This window comes from Astatotilapia calliptera, chromosome 2, assembly GCF_900246225.1.
Source record: "Astatotilapia calliptera chromosome 2, fAstCal1.2, whole genome shotgun sequence".
Lineage (NCBI taxonomy): Eukaryota > Metazoa > Chordata > Actinopteri > Cichliformes > Cichlidae > Astatotilapia > Astatotilapia calliptera.
Window position 1 is genome coordinate 30,135,136 of NC_039303.1, and position 17,105 is coordinate 30,152,240.

At 41.5% G+C, this 17,105-nt stretch overlaps 3 protein-coding genes across 43 annotated transcripts in view; all 3 read left to right on the forward strand.

Annotated features, from left to right (window-relative positions):
• The window catches only part of LOC113036849 (protocadherin gamma-C5-like), a 276,532-nt gene that overhangs the window by 227,056 nt on the left and 32,371 nt on the right, over positions 1-17,105 (forward strand). Inside the window, exon 1 of one of the 41 annotated variants that reach the window (XM_026193452.1) lies at positions 6,830-9,804. The exons of 37 other annotated variants lie outside the window; for them this stretch is intronic. In XM_026193452.1, the coding sequence (XP_026049237.1) occupies positions 7,351-9,804 (2,454 nt within the window). In that variant the 5' untranslated portion in view covers positions 6,830-7,350. Of the gene's footprint in view, positions 1-6,829; positions 9,805-9,839; positions 13,248-17,105 lie in introns of those variants that run through there. 3 more of the 41 variants (XM_026193461.1, XM_026193726.1, XM_026193426.1) reach the window with 3 other exon arrangements.
• On the forward strand, positions 1,969-6,774 carry LOC113037251 (protocadherin gamma-C5-like). Its single transcript, XM_026194133.1, has one exon. The coding sequence runs from the start codon at positions 3,589-3,591 to the stop codon at positions 6,073-6,075; it is 2,487 nt and encodes an 828-aa protein (XP_026049918.1). The 5' UTR covers positions 1,969-3,588; the 3' UTR covers positions 6,076-6,774.
• LOC113037238 (protocadherin gamma-C5-like) lies at positions 13,743-16,771 on the forward strand. Its single transcript, XM_026194110.1, has one exon. It carries the CDS (start codon positions 14,247-14,249, stop codon positions 16,737-16,739), a length of 2,493 nt encoding a protein of 830 aa, XP_026049895.1. The 5' UTR covers positions 13,743-14,246; the 3' UTR covers positions 16,740-16,771.

Genomic DNA, 17,105 nt, shown 5'->3' on the forward strand with positions numbered 1-17,105 from the left:
CAATTTTGCTCCACAAGGGTCTGATATTCACTTATGAGGATATTATATTGCTGCTGTTCGATCGAAATTTCATACGAATATCCTCATATGTGGATCTAATTTTTCCTAGAAACAAAAATCAGGTAAAAAAAAATATCTGGTAATTCTTTGTCTTTACATTCATCAGGTCCCAATCAGCCCAAATAGCGAAGAGAAATTAAAATTGCATCCCATGAAAGAGTTCGGGTCTTAGGAGGTTATAGAACGCAGGCTTGCCTCTCTTCTGATATAGAAGAGGGTCCAAAGTAAGAGAAATATGCCACAGGGTCACAAACTGTTCCCGCCAAAAGGACTATAAAGTTGTCACAACACCTGCCTACAAATAATTAAAGGTGCTGCTTTACAGTAATGGTATTTACATGACTTAATGCATTAAAAAGCATTATTTTTTTCATGTGGGGTCACATGATCTATCAGAGGGGCATGAATTAATAATATACTCACATATCTCTAAATGTCAGAACAATGCACTGATCAATACAACATGTAAAGGATTTTAGTCATGATTTCTAAATATTAATCATGTTCAAGTCTTCTTTGTTGTCAAATCTGCAGTTGATGGCATGAGTAAAAACAATTCAGCAGCAAATATCTGCATTTATTAATAATCTAGTTAATGTAATCCCGATTAACAAAGGATGAATAAAAATAATATGGTGTTTTAAGAGTGATTATTTAAAAATGGAAAATGGTCTCAGAAACCTGAATATACTGGGCTTTAATAGAATGTGTCTGCAACTCTAAGTATAGAGAAGTTCTGCAATAAGTATAAAAACATACAGTATCATGTTTTGACATAAGGAGAAGTGCCTTGGAAGATTCCACAGATGTATATTATTCACATTTGGTGATTTTTACTTTTTAAAAGTGTAAAGAAATGTTCATATATGTACATCTGAAACTACTATTGAAAATTACATATTATAGTGAACTCCAACTAAACAAAAAAAAACTTTGCATTAAAAACATTTAAGTTCTCAAATAAAAATAAAAACTACACTTCTGAAATAAAACAACTGAGCAGATGTCAGTGTTTTTCTTTTTGTTAAGTTTTTGTTTTTGTTGAAATTTGTCATTACAGTCCGAGATGCATGTGCTTTTTTAAGACTTTGTACATCTACATGCCAGTGAGTCAACTACCTTCAAAAAGTGTTGTATTATATTTGTAATAGTTGTTCTGAATAGCTTAAATCATACCTCTGTTAAATGCCCTCCATATTATTATACTTCAGAAGACTAAAAGTAAGAATGAAGCTACTGAGAACTAAGCTTAAATCTTAAGCTTAAATCAGTAAACAATAAACTGAAAGGAGAAACTTTGGAAACTAACGTAAAATAAATGGAATTGAAAACTTGAACTTTATTTCATTAAGCTACAGTTAGTTAATGTAGATTCATTGTAGTAGGTATACTACTACTGTCATTAGTCTTTCACTGGTATTATTTAATGAAACCTGAGGTAATATTTCCATATTTATATAGTGACTATATAGGAGAGTATCCAGCTTTCCATCCTGTGTGTGATGTAGAAACTGATCCATTGATCAGCATTAGCTGTGTACTGTGTGCTGGACAGTGAACACATGGAATATGGGGATTTTTAAGAGTGATTTCATTTGCAGAACTTTGCTTCCAGTTGTGTAAATCACAATTTCACTTTTAATAAATGTCCTTGCAGATTTGATTCAATAACTTGAATTTACTAGCAGCTTAATACCAACCACAATAATTTAACTTTTGTTGAACAAGAACTGGTTTCAGAATTTTTAAGTTATCTTATGTCTCCGAGCCTTGGTTTTGCCCCATGACTAAATACCATAATATTAATATAACATTTAATACTTTATGTGGCCAGATATTTTTTAAATAAACATCTAACCATACATTTTAAGCTTTTTATTTTACTGTTCTTTCACCTTTTATGTTTATGTTTACATTTATTTATTTATATAGGACATTTTATTACAACAGTAGTGTTAGCCAAAGTGCTGTACAAAGATACAAATTACAGGTTAAAATGACTTAAAATATTGATACTAAGTGACAAGTATCAGATAACATCAATGCCAAATAACAGTTAGCCAAAAAACACACACACATGTAGATAATGTGTGCTGTAAACACACATTATCTACATGTGTGTTTACAGCAGTAAAATTTCATGGGTTGTGCTTGTGACACAGTCTAGTCCTGTGTATTTTTGTGTACAGCTGAAAAAAATATCGAGTAGGCTGAGGTTTTATTTTCCAGGCCCGTCTTCAGTGCGAGCCTTGTAAGCTGGCTGTCTCTTCAGCAGCATGCAGCAGCAGCAGTTGGCCGCCTGTGTGGCGCTGTCCACACTGGTGGTGCTGAAAATAGCTCCAAAGAGCTCCCCCTCCTCCTTCTCTCTCACACTGACTCTCTACATCTCCCTCTGTCGCCCACTTCTTATTAGAGAACACGACTACTTCCAATACTACAGCTTTACTCTTTCTTGTTTTTCGTATCTGTAGGTATTTTTAATTGATGTGTTTGCAGTTTTTGTTAAGTTTTGTACAATATTTAATATTGAGGGTTGTATTTTAAGCGCATAATGGCTATTTTCAGTAAAGGGATGGCGCACATAGATAGGGATGTCTATAAAAATCTCTAAAATTATTTGTGAATAGTTTTAAGTGTAGTATGAGTGTAGCATGATGCTCGCTCTCTATTAGTGTGTGTGAGAGAAAGAGGATCAGGCTGTGTTCATATGGTGAGACAGAGAGAGAGAGAGAGCGGCTTCCCACGTCATCAACGCTCTCCTCCCCTCGCACTTGCTCTACCGACCTCCATACGGGTATTTTACGTTGGCTGCCGTCAGAATTATTTCTCTGAGGCGTGAGTTACTGTCTGCAGGCTGCACTAGCTTGCTCTGGCCACAGGAAGGCAACGAAGAGCCTTGTCTGCCACAAAAGCTAGTGCATGCAGGCAGGTACATACAGGCAAGATGATTAACAAGAGTAAGATACATGTATCAATGGATTAATGCAAATCATTATATTAATAATTTTGAAGTGATCACTCACTGAGTAGCTCCGATGACGCTATACATATTCATCTATCAGCTATTAATAATAGCATAAAAAGATAGAAATATAATCACTGGATTATGTAGAATTATATTTATAGCCCCCAAAAAACATTTTTAAGATGACTGCAGATGCTGGATATACGGTTTCATTCATAGTAACTAACGATGTTTGATAATGTGTTTAATAATGGGAAATTCGATTATTTTTTTGTGGCTCTTGCTTTTGCGTCACTCCTTTGAAGATGTTCAGTGATGCCATGATTGGTGGAAATAGCTGTACTGCTCCCACCAATGAAATCCCGAGCTGTACAAAGAGATCTACTCCGTCTCACCGAGTAGCATCACCCTCTTAACCGTTACAATGTTCTGCACTGGAGGGGGAGGATGCATATCCAGACACAAAGCATGACTTTCACTGTTATGTCTGAGGACGCATCTACCTTGGATTATAAACCTTCTATACTTAATCGGTCGAAAAGTTGGGACTGGAGTGAAAAGATATGGGATATACTGAACGTGAAATGATGTGGAACAGATTACCGACATGGCAGGTGTTTTTGTGGTGGCATCATTTCTTTCTTTTATGGACTACAATAGACGGACAGACTCGCTACAGCATACCAGAAGAACTGAAACAGGGCTCTGTGGTAGGAAATATAGCCAAAGATTTGGGTTTGGTTGTGTCTGAACTGCATAGGCGTAAATTGCGGTTAACCTCGGAAGCTGGTAAGCAGTATTTTAGTGTGGACTTGGGGAAGGGAGAACTGGTGGTCACCGATAGAATAGATAGGGAGGAAATGTGTGGGCAAAAACCATCGTGTTTATTGCCTCTGGAACTAGTTATTGATAACCCTCTACAGCTGCACAGAGTCGAAATTGAAATACAGGACACCAATGATAATTCTCCTAGTTTTCTTACAAAAGAAAAGGTGGTAAAAATTGCAGAGCTGGTAAATCCAGGTGCTCGATTTCCTTTAGAAAGTGCGCAGGATCCCGATGTCGGCGTTAATTCTGTGCGTTCTTACATGCTAACCAAAAACGACAATTTCAAACTGACTGTTAAAAATCACAAGGACGGACGGAAGATCCCTGAATTAGTGCTTGAAAAACCTCTTGATCGAGAAAAGATGCCTGTACATAATCTCATCCTCACCGCTGTAGATGGTGGAGATCCGGTGCGTTCAGGGACATCTGAAATTACAGTTATAGTACTTGACATCAATGACAATGCGCCCCAGTTTGAAAAACAAGTGTATGAGACTAATGTTAGTGAGAAAGCAACACCCGGGACTGAAATACTGCACGTTAAGGCCACGGATGCAGACGAAGGAGTAAATGGAGAAATCGAATATTTTTTTGCAGAACAAACATCGGATTTGATTTTATCGTTATTTGCCATTGAATCTTCTACTGGAACTATAGTTGTTAGAGGAAATTTAGACCATGAAACAAACTCTTTACATAGATTTGATATTACTGCCAAAGACAAAGGAAATCCTCAGATGGATGGGCACTGTGGGATCGAAATTAAAATACTTGACATTAACGACAATAATCCTGAAATCATTGTTACATCTTTAACATCGCCTGTTCCAGAAGACTCTGCAGTAGGGACAGTTATTGCATTAATAAGTGCAAAAGACCCAGATTCTGGTGACAATGGCAAAGTTTTACTGACCTTATCCCCCAAATCTCCCTTTAAGTTAAACCCTTCCGTTTCTAACCATTATTCATTAGTGACAAATGGGCGACTTGACCGTGAAAAAAACGCCCAATATAGAGTTAAAATAAGTGCTTCTGACTCAGGAAACCCCGCATTAACAAGTGAAAAAATAATACTCGTTGAATTGTCAGATGTAAATGACAACCCACCAATTTTCTCCAAGCCCTCTTATCTCATTTATGTAAAAGAAAACCATCCTCCTGGGAAAATTTTGTGCTCTGTGTCCGCAACTGATCCTGATGCCGGTGAAAACGCAAAGGTCTCTTACTCTATACTGGACTCTAAAGTGCAGGACGTTTCTGTCTCATCGTATGTTTACATTAACTCAGATAACGGCAGCATCTACAGCATGCACTCGTTCGACTATGAGAAACTGAAGGTGTTTCAGATTCAGGTCCAGGCAAAGGATCAGGGCTCTCCGTCTCTCAGCAGCAACGCCACTGTCCATGTTTTTATCCTGGACCAGAACGACAATGCCCCCGCTGTTATTTACCCCTCCTCCGCTGCCATGGGCTCCCTCTCTCATCAGAGGATGCCTCGCTCCGCGAAAGCGGGTCACCTGGTTACCAAGGTGACAGCCGTGGACGCTGACTCGGGCCATAACGCCTGGATCTCCTACAGACTGGCGGAGGCCACAGACGCCTCTCTCTTCACTGTCAATCTGTACACAGGGGAGGTGAGGACTAAACGCGCTGTGTCCGAGCAGGACGACTCCTCTCAGAGGCTGCTTATAGAGATCAAGGACGACGGGGAACCGATCCAGTCCTCCACAGTCACGGTGTCCATCATACTGGAGGACGGCCTCCATGAGCCCATCTCAGACCTCCGACATAAAGCGGCCGAGCCCAGCAAGAAAACTGGGAGAATCACCCTTTATTTGATTCTCTCTCTGGCCTCGGTGTCCGTGCTGTCTCTGGTCACTTTCCTCATCTTAGCGGTTAAATGCATCAGGAACAGCAGGAGCAGCAGCACGTGCTGCATGAGACGGACTGACTCTGATGATTACAAGAACCCTAACAGAAACCTGCAAATTCAGCTCAACACTGATGGACCTATAAAATACGTGGAGGTCCTGGGAGGAGACATGCTGTCTCAGAGTCAGTCCTTCAGGTCCTGTATGTCTCCAATGTCAGAGTACAGCGATTTCACTCTGATTAAACCCAGCAGCACCACAGACTTTAAGGAGGTGATCAGTGTTCTGGATGCGTCTTTACCCGACAGCACCTGGACCTTTGAGAGCCAGCAGGTGAGCATAGAGTATTAAAAGATGTGATAAGTAAAAATTTGAAATATCACTGAATTTAAGTTAAGTTTTGAATGAGTAAATAGCTTCTTGTAAACTTATAGACTGTACCAAATATTGTAGAAAACCAACGGTGATTTGTTTTTTCAGTCTACTAGCAACATTAGATGTAGGCTATGAGTTCTTTTGAACAGAATATGGATAATGCAAATCTAATATTCGTGGTTAGAGTAAACTCTTTCAATAAACCCTTAACAGTGCACAAAAGCTCTTCCAAATTGTTCGACGCTTATTGGAATGCATGCCCTGTTTGAAACACAAATACATTTTACACGTGGCACATGTGGTACAGACATGCAGTTAAATGGGATGCCCATTAATTACACATCTTCCACTGAATATCGTTGACTGGATTAATTGATAATGGAATAGTAGAAAAGCAACGGTGATTTTCTTTTTCAATCTACTGGCAATGTTAGATGTAGGCTCAGAGTTCTTTTGAGCACAAATATAGATAACAAAACGCAAGCGAGCAGATAACAATATATTTTAAGGTTTCCATAATTAAATTTTTATTCCCATCTATTATTCGTTGTTAAAGTCTTTCAATAAACCTGGAACAGTGCACAAAGGCACTTCCAAATAGTTCAGCACCACGAAGGTGGACAGCGACTCTTACTGGAACGCAAGCTCTGTTTAAAAAAAAAAAAAAGAATGCAGTTAAATGGGATGTCTATCGAATAAATGTCTTTCTCTAAATTATTTTATGGGATTAATTAATTAGGTTATTGTGAGGGAAAATGTTATTCTTATATTAAGTTTATAAGACTGGCTTTGTTTTTTCATTCTTACATCCAGTCATTCATCCAGTTATTCATTCATTGATGATATCGCATGCTTGCTTTACATTCTGTCAAGTCCAGTAATTCGTGATTATTGCCTGTGATCAAAATGAATCCACAGAGAGAGAGAGGACAGATGCTGTGACATGAAGAGTGTCGATCGGGTTCCTTCTTATTGGATGACAGAGGTGGATGATGCGCACCAATAGGATTCAGAACTGTACAAAGCAATCTAGTCCCTGCCCCCATTCATTCTCGGTACTCGAACACTTACAATGAAGAGAGGCAGAGGACTGAAGGAGTAATGCGCTCATTTTTTATAATGTTACGGTTTTATATGTGTCCTCAAAAATAAGTGGGAATGGTTCTAGGGGAATCATACCTGCGATGATGGATTTACGAATTTTTCAGTGCATTATGTCAATTGGAATTAATCTTTTATAACGGACCAAGGATGACAAAGAGAAAGGGATGTCGAGACTGGAGATGGCTGGCTCTTTGGTGGCATCATTTCTTTCTCTTGTGGAGTACAATAGACGGACAAACTCGTTACAGCATCACAGAGGAACTAAAACAGGGCTCTGTGGTAGGAAATCTTGCCAAAGATCTGGGTTTAGGAGTATCTGAAATTTTTGACCGTAAGCTGCGCGTCGCCTCCGAGGCTGGTGAGCAGTATTTCAGCGTGGATGCGGGGAAGGGCGAGCTCGTGGTGAATGACAGAATAGACAGAGAGGCTTTATGTGGACAAAGCGCCAGCTGTGTGTTACCTCTGCAGGTTGTAATTGAAGACCCGCTACAACTTTTTCGAGTTGAAGTCGATATTCAAGACATTAATGATAATGCACCGAAATTTCCATCGAATGAAATTACATTGGAAATTGCAGAATCGACAGTTGTGGGGGTTCATTTTCCACTAGAAAGCGCAATAGATCCAGATGTTGGCAGTAATTCCCTGAAGTCATATACTCATAGTAAAGACGAATGTTTTAGTATTAGAGTGAAAGAGGTTGCTGGTGGAAGGAAGGTCCCTGAATTGATTTTAGCAAAAGTTTTAGACAGAGAAAAGAAGGCTGTTCACAAGCTTCTTTTGACCGCTCTGGATGGAGGAAGCCCGGTAAGATCTGGGACTGCACAGATAACTATTAGTGTTCTTGACATTAACGATAATGTTCCCGCTTTCGAAAAAACGTCATATAAAGTATCTGTTAGTGAAAATGCTGTAGAAGGTGCGTTAATAGTACAAACAAAAGCGACAGACATGGATGATGGCCAAAACGGTGAGATTGAATATTCGTTTGGAGCACACACATCAGATGCAATGATGTCTATTTTCATTATCGATCATATATCTGGAACCATATTTCTTAAAGGAAAGTTAGATTTCGAAGCAAATGCAAATTATGAATTAGACATAAGTGCGAAAGATAAAGGCACTCCGAGAATGGAGGGGCATTGTACTGTTCATGTGGAAGTTATAGACGTCAATGACAACGCGCCAGAAATTATGCTTACCTCTCATCCTAAGCCGGTGCGAGAAGACTCCCCAAATGGAACAGTCGTGGCATTAATCAGTGCAAGAGATCTTGACTCTGGTGATAATGGTAAAGTAAGATTACAGCTCCCTAAAACCTCTCAATTTGCCCTGAAACCTTCTTTTTCCCATAATTACGCACTGGTTACCAGCGGTCCTTTAGACCGAGAAAAAGTCTCGGAATATAATATAGAAATTACAGCCACTGATTCAGGCTCTCCTCCTCTGTCCAGTAAGAAAATCATACCTGTCACTGTCACTGATGTTAATGACAACCCTCCTGTATTCACTCAACGAAATTATAATGTGTATTTAAAAGAGAATGGAGTGCCAGGCTCTATCCTGTACTCAATATCAGCATCTGACCTGGATTTTGGTGAAAACGCAAAGGTCTCTTACTCTATACTGGACTCTAAAGTGCAGGACGTTTCTGTCTCATCGTATGTTTACATTAACTCAGATAACGGCAGCATCTACAGCATGCACTCGTTTGACTATGAGAAACTGAAGGTGTTTCAGATTCAGGTCCAGGCAAAGGATCAGGGCTCTCCGTCTCTCAGCAGCAACACCACTGTCCATGTTTTTATCCTGGACCAGAACGACAATGCCCCCGCTGTTATTTACCCCTCCTCCGCTGCCATGGGCTCCCTCTCTCATCAGAGGATGCCTCGCTCCGCGAAAGCGGGTCACCTGGTTACCAAGGTGACGGCCGTGGACGCTGACTCGGGCCATAACGCCTGGATCTCCTACAGACTGGCGGAGGCCACAGACGCCTCTCTCTTCACTGTCAATCTGTACACAGGGGAGGTGAGGACTAAACGCGCTGTGTCCGAGCAAGACGACTCCTCTCAGAGGCTGCTTATAGAGATCAAGGACGACGGGGAACCGATCCAGTCCTCCACAGTCACGGTGTCCATCATACTGGAGGACGGCCTCCATGAGCCCATCTCAGACCTCCGACATAAAGCGGCCGAGCCCAGCAAGAAAACTGGGAGAATCACCCTTTATTTGATTCTCTCTCTGGCCTCGGTGTCCGTGCTGTCTCTGGTCACTTTCCTCATCTTAGCGGTTAAATGCATCAGGAACAGCAGGAGCAGCAGCACGTGCTGCATGAGACGGACTGACTCTGATGATTACAAGAATCCAAACAGAAACCTGCAAATTCAGCTCAACACTGATGGACCTATAAAGTACGTGGAGGTCCTGGGAGGAGACATGCTGTCTCAGAGTCAGTCCTTCAGGTCCTGTATGTCTCCAATGTCAGAGTACAGCGATTTCACTCTGATTAAACCCAGCAGCACCACAGACTTTAAGGAGGTGATCAGTGTCCTGGATGCGTCTTTGCCCGACAGCACCTGGACCTTTGAGAGCCAGCAGGTGAGAAGAAAATGAAATACTTTTTTCTCATAATCTTTAAAACCTCACCATTTGAAGTCTGTACCATCAAAGCAGTTGATTTGATATGATGTTTTAAGTGGTTCAAAGAAAAATCGTATGCTTATATATTTGTCATGATATATTTTTTTTTCTTCACAAGACTGAAATACAAGCACATTCTTTAGACAGAGCTGTCTGAGTATTATGCACATATCGAAACCATGCGAACTGCTAATAACTTTTAATCCTCATAGGATATTTGACATATTTCAGTATTAGAGTTGTTGAATACTCAGCGCGATTTGACTGTTTGGATGTTCGATATAGGACAGTGACAAGCAATCGAACAGCTTCACAAACAGTGCAAAAAAGATGTACGTTTGTTTTCAGAATACAGCAGTGGTACATGTTTCAATTTAATCTAACATTTTACTGTAGTGAATATTATATTTAATGTTATTTCTTAGGTTTAATTTTTAAACAACTTGCCAATTTAAAGTTAATGTTATTGTAGAAACTGCAATATAAATTAAATAAGATTAATTATTGTAAGAACGCGTTAAAATAAGAAGAAAGGTGCGTATTTTTGAGTTAACTGTTCAGTATTGTTGAATTTTTCATCTGTGAGCACCCGTGTGTGTGTTCTGTGTTATAGTCTTTGTGCTGGGTCTATAATATGTCTTTCCCTTTCGTATTGGATGCGGGGTCAGTGTTGTGAGCCAATAGCATGGGAGGCTGTACAAAGAGATCTACTCCCTCCCCCATCCATCCTGCTCACTATAGCCAGTGCTTCTAGCGCGGGATGAGAAAAGGATGCGTTTAAACACTGGGATTAAATAATATACCATTATTACACTTCTCATGATGTATGAACGACTATTTATTTCGCGTTCCACGAGTGCCTCGTTTATGGATTTCTCACCAGTCTGTTTTTTTTCTAAATGATGTTTCCATGGGGAATAACGCTGAATTCTAGCGGATCGAGGATGACAAAGAGAATGGGATACAGAGACTGGAGATGGCTGGCGCTTTGGTGGCATTATGTGTTCTTTCTCTTGTGGAGTACAGTAAACGGACAGACTCGCTACAGTATCCCAGAAGAGCTGGAAAGAGGCTCCTTGGTTGGAAATCTTGCTAAAGATTTGGGTTTAGGACTGTCAGATATTTTTAACCGTAATCTACGTGTCGCCTCTGAGGCTGGTGAGCAGTATTTCAGCGTGGATGCGGGGAAGGGTGAGCTTTTAGTGAATGACAGAATAGACAGAGAGGCATTGTGTGGACAAAGCGCCAGCTGTGTGTTACCTCTGCAGGTTGTTATAGAAAATCCGCTACAGTTACACCGGATCGAAGTGGAAATTAGAGACGTAAATGACAATGCCCCTAGTTTTCTCAAAAGTGATCACATAATTGAAATAGCCGAATCCACAGCTGTAGGTGTTCGTTTTCCCTTAGAGATGGCAGTGGATCCCGACGTAGGGAGCAATGGATTAAAAACATACACACTAAGTAAAGATGAGTGCTTCAGTCTAAAAGTTAAAGAAATTGAAAATGGAGGGAAAATACCCGAATTAGTATTGAATAACTCTTTAGATCGCGAGAAAAAATCCACTCACAATTTATTTCTTACTGCCATAGACGGAGGTAATCCTGTCAAGACCGGAACTTCCAAAATAATTATAACTGTGCTTGACTTCAATGACAATGTGCCATTATTCGAAAACAGTTTTTATAAAATCGCTGTTGAAGAAAACATTGCAAATGGTTCTTTTGTTATTACAACAAAAGCAACAGACATAGATGAGGGTCCGAATGGAGACATTGAGTACTCGCTTGGTGTACACACACCGCCATCAGTGGTCTCGTTGTTTTATATTGATGCTGTAAGCGGGGATATATATCTTAAACAGCAATTAGACCACGAAACTCAGACATCATATCGTATAGATATTAGTGCAACAGATAAAGGCTTCCCTAAAATGGAGGGTCGCTGTACTGTCCAGGTGGATGTATTAGACGTAAATGATAACGCACCAGAAATTGTACTCACTTCAAAATCAACTTCTGTGCCCGAAGACTCTCGCAGCGGCACTGTGGTGGCTTTGCTCAGCGTTCGTGACCTCGATTCCGGTGATAATGGCAAAGTCACGTTACAACTTCCCAAAACGTCTCCATTCACTCTGAAACCTTCGTTTTCTAATAATTACGCACTGGTTACCAACGGTCCTTTAGACCGAGAGAGATGTTCAGAGTATAATATAGAAATCAAAGCCACTGATTCAGGCTCTCCTCCTCTGTCCAGTAAGAAAATCATACCTGTCACTATCACTGATGTTAATGACAATGCTCCTGTATTCACTCAGAAAACCTATAATGTGTATTTAAAAGAGAATGGAGTACCAGGCTCTATCCTGTTCTCAGTATCAGCATCTGACATGGATTTCGGTGAAAACGCAAAGGTCTCTTACTCTATACTGGACTCTAAAGTGCAGGACGTTTCTGTCTCATCGTATGTTTACATTAACTCAGATAACGGCAGCATCTACAGCATGCACTCGTTTGACTATGAGAAACTGAAGGTGTTTCAGATTCAGGTCCAGGCAAAGGATCAGGGCTCTCCGTCTCTCAGCAGCAACGCCACTGTCCATGTTTTTATCCTGGACCAGAACGACAATGCCCCCGCTGTTATTTACCCCTCCTCCGCTGCCATGGGCTCCCTCTCTCATCAGAGGATGCCTCGCTCCGCGAAAGCGGGTCACCTGGTTACCAAGGTGACGGCCGTGGACGCTGACTCGGGCCATAACGCCTGGATCTCCTACAGACTGGCGGAGGCCACAGACGCCTCTCTCTTCACTGTCAATCTGTACACAGGGGAGGTGAGGACTAAACGCGCTGTGTCCGAGCAGGACGACTCCTCTCAGAGGCTCCTTATAGAGATCAAGGACGACGGGGAACCGATCCAGTCCTCCACAGTCACGGTGTCCATCATGCTGGAGGACGGCCTCCATGAGCCCATCTCAGACCTCCGACATAAAGCGGCCGAGCCCAGCAAGAAAACTGGGAGAATCACCCTTTATTTGATTCTCTCTCTGGCCTCGGTGTCCGTGCTGTCTCTGGTCACTTTCCTCATCTTAGCGGTTAAATGCATCAGGAACAGCAGGAGCAGCAGCACGTGCTGCATGAGACGGACTGACTCTGATGATTACAAGAACCCCAACAGAAACCTGCAAATTCAGCTCAACACTGATGGACCTATAAAATACGTGGAGGTCCTGGGAGGAGACATGCTGTCTCAGAGTCAGTCCTTCAGGTCCTGTATGTCTCCGATGTCAGAGTACAGCGATTTTACTCTGATTAAACCCAGCAGCACCACAGACTTTAAGGAGGTGATCAGTGTTCTGGATGCTTCTTTGCCCGACAGCACCTGGACCTTTGAGAGCCAGCAGGTGAGCATAGAATACTAAAAGAAGTGATAAGTAAAAATTTGAAAGATCACTGATTGTGCCGCAGCAGAATTTAAAAAAAAAGAGTCATGTTTTACTTACAAGTTTTGAATGAGTAAATAGCTTCTTGTAAACTTATAGACTGTACTAAGTAGTGTAGAAAACCAACGGTGATTTTTTTTTTCAGTCTACTGGCAACATTAGATGTTGGCTTTGAGTTCTTTTGAGCAGAATATAGATAATAAAGCCGCATGCGGGCAGACAACAATTTGTTTTAAGGTTTGCATATTTAAATGACACACTGGGTTTTATTTCCATCTAACATTCGTGATTAGATTAAAGTCTTTCAGTAAACCCTCTAAACAGTGCACAAAGGCTCTTCCAAATTGTTCAGCACCGCGAAGGTGGACAGCGACGCTTATTGGAATGCATGCTCTGTTTGAAACACACATACATTTTACACGTGGCACATGCAGACATGCAGTTAAATGGGATGCCCATTATTTACACATCTTCCACTAAATTTCGTTGACTGGATTAATTAATAATGGAATAGCGAAATAAAAAATATTTAGTATATTAAGTGATTTATTAGTTAGTGGGATAATATGCTTTGCATTGCGTGAAGTCCAGTAATTCGTGATTACTGCCTGTGATCAAAGTGAATCCGGAGAGAGAAAATAGATGCTGTGCCTTTAAGAGTGTCGATTGGTTTCCTTCTTATTGGATGGCAGAGATGGCTGATGCGCACCAATAGGATTCAGAACTGTACAAAGCAATCTAGTCCCTGCCCCCATTCATCCTCGGTACTCGAACACTTACAATGAAGAGGGGCAGAGGACCGAAGGAGCAATGCGCTCATATTTTATAATGTTACGGTTTTATATGTGTCCTCAATAATATGTGGGAATGGTTCTATGGGAATCATACCTGCGATGATGGATTTCAGAATTTTTCAGTGCATTATGTCAATTGGAATTAATCTTTTATAACGGACCAAGGATGACAAAGAGAAAGGGATGTCGAGACTGGAGATGGCTGGTGCTTTGGTGGCATCATTTCTTTCTCTTGTGGAGTACAATAGACGGACAAACTCGTTACAGCATTCCAGAAGAACTAAAACAGGGCTCTGTGGTAGGAAATCTTGCCAAAGATTTGGGCTTGGGATTATCTGAAATTTTTGACCGTAAACTGCGTGTTGCCTCCGATGCCGGTAAGCAGTATTTCAGCATGGATGCGGGGAAGGGCGAGCTCGTGGTGAATGACAGAATAGACAGAGAGGCTTTGTGTGGACAAAGCGCCAGCTGTGTGTTACCTCTGCAAGTAGTTGTTGAAAATCCTTTACAGTCTCATCGAATTGAGGTGGAAATAAGAGACATAAATGACAATGCTCCTAGTTTTCTTACCCAAGAAATTAATCTTAAAATACCAGAGTCAGTTGGTCCCGGCAGACGTTTTCCTTTAGAAAATGCAGAGGACCCCGATGTTGGGAGCAATTCTTTGAAAACGTATACTTTAAGCAAAAACGATCATTTTTCATTGAAATTCAAGGACACAAAGAGTGGTAAAGCTGTCCCAGAATTAGTGTTAGAGAAACCCTTAGACCGCGAGAAAAATGCTTTCCATCAGCTGCTGTTGACAGCTTTAGATGGAGGAACCCCAGTCACATCGGGAACATGTAAAATCACAATTACTGTACTTGATAATAATGATAACTTTCCAGTGTTTAGTGAAAACGAGTACAAGGTTGTTCTAAAGGAGAATATCACCACCGGGACGTTTCTAGTTAAACTTACAGCAACAGACGCCGACGATGGGCTTAATGGTGAAGTTAGATATTCTTTCGGGTCCCGCACTCCTGACTCGGTGTTATCAACATTTGCAATCAATGTGGAAACAGGAGAAATTATATTAAAGGGCCCATTAGATTATGAAAGTAATAAATATTACCTTATTGATATAACTGCTAAAGACAGAGGGGTTCCCGAAATGGAGGGTCACAGTCGTGTGCAGCTGGACATAGAGGATATAAACGATAACGCTCCGGAGATTGTGCTAACTTCGGGTCCTAGTCCTGTACCCGAGGACGCACGGAGTGGCACAGTCGTGGCACTGATCAGTGCAAGAGACCTGGACTCCGGTGAAAATGGCAAAGTGACCTTACATCTTTCCAAAAGTTCCCCGTTCGCTCTGAAACCTTCGTTTTCTAATAATTATGAATTGATTACAAGCGGTTCTTTAGACCGAGAGAGATCCTCAGAGTATAATATAGAAATCAAAGCCACTGATTCAGGCTCTCCTCCTCTGTCCAGTAAGAAAATCATACCGGTCACTATCACTGATGTTAATGACAATGCTCCTGTATTCACTCAGAAGACCTATAATGTGTATTTAAAAGAGAATGGAGTACCAGGCTCTATCCTGTACTCAGTATCAGCATCTGACCTTGATTTTGGTGAAAACGCAAAGGTCTCTTACTCTATACTGGACTCTAAAGTGCAGGACGTTTCTGTCTCATCGTATGTTTACATTAACTCAGATAACGGCAGCATCTACAGCATGCACTCGTTTGACTATGAGAAACTGAAGGTGTTTCAGATTCAGGTCCAGGCAAAGGATCAGGGCTCTCCGTCTCTCAGCAGCAACGCCACTGTCCATGTTTTTATCCTGGACCAGAACGACAATGCCCCCGCTGTTATTTACCCCTCCTCCGCTGCCATGGGCTCCCTCTCTCATCAGAGGATGCCTCGCTCCGCGAAAGCGGGTCACCTGGTTACCAAGGTGACGGCCGTGGACGCTGACTCGGGCCATAACGCCTGGATCTCCTACAGACTGGCGGAGGCCACAGACGCCTCTCTCTTCACTGTCAATCTGTACACAGGGGAGGTGAGGACTAAACGCGCTGTGTCCGAGCAAGACGACTCCTCTCAGAGGCTCCTTATAGAGATCAAGGACGACGGGGAACCGATCCAGTCCTCCACAGTCACGGTTTCTATCATACTGGAGGACGGCCTCCATGAGCCCATCTCAGATCTCCGACATAAAGCGGCCGAGCCCAGCAAGAAAACTGGGAGAATCACCCTTTATTTGATTCTCTCTCTGGCCTCGGTGTCCGTGCTGTCTCTGGTCACTTTCCTCATCTTAGCGGTTAAATGCATCAGGAACAGCAGGAGCAGCAGTACATGCTGCATGAGACGGACCGACTCTGATAATTACAAGAACCCCAACAGAAACCTGCAGATTCAGCTCAACACTGATGGACCTATAAAATACGTGGAGGTCCTGGGAGGAGACATGCTGTCTCAGAGTCAGTCCTTCAGGTCCTGTATGTCTCCGATGTCAGAGTACAGCGATTTCACTCTGATTAAACCCAGCAGCACCACAGACTTTAAGGAGGTGATCAGTGTTCTGGATGCTTCTTTACCTGACAGCACCTGGACCTTTGAGAGCCAGCAGGTGAGCAGAAAACAGCAGATATTCAGTGAAATGTGTTAGGTCACTGTTGAATATATAATTTAAATTGTGAACTATATTTATCGACTTGTTGCAGGACAACATTGCGATAAGCTGTTGTTATTATTTATATTATTAGTAGGAGTATTAATAGTAATAGTAGTAGCTTTACATCTATGATTTTATTTCAACACGAGTCAAAACGATGACCCACAATCGTTTATTCTGAGACACACAGTTAACATAACATACTGTGATGTTTTATTTTTATTTAATACTCATCGTTTCGTGGTATAAAAGCTCTAAGTGGCATGCTTGTGTTCGTGTTTATGAGCTTCATACGTATGCAGTCATACCTTTGTTGTTTTTGTGTATATTTAGTACTTGCAAAATTGGACCTATTCGATA

Excerpts from the sequence above, each read along its gene's own strand:
- LOC113037251 (XM_026194133.1), top strand. The coding sequence starts at position 3,589 with ATGGGATATACTGAACGTGAAATGATGTGGAACAGATTACCGACATGG.
- LOC113037238 (XM_026194110.1), top strand. The coding sequence starts at position 14,247 with ATGACAAAGAGAAAGGGATGTCGAGACTGGAGATGGCTGGTGCTTTGG.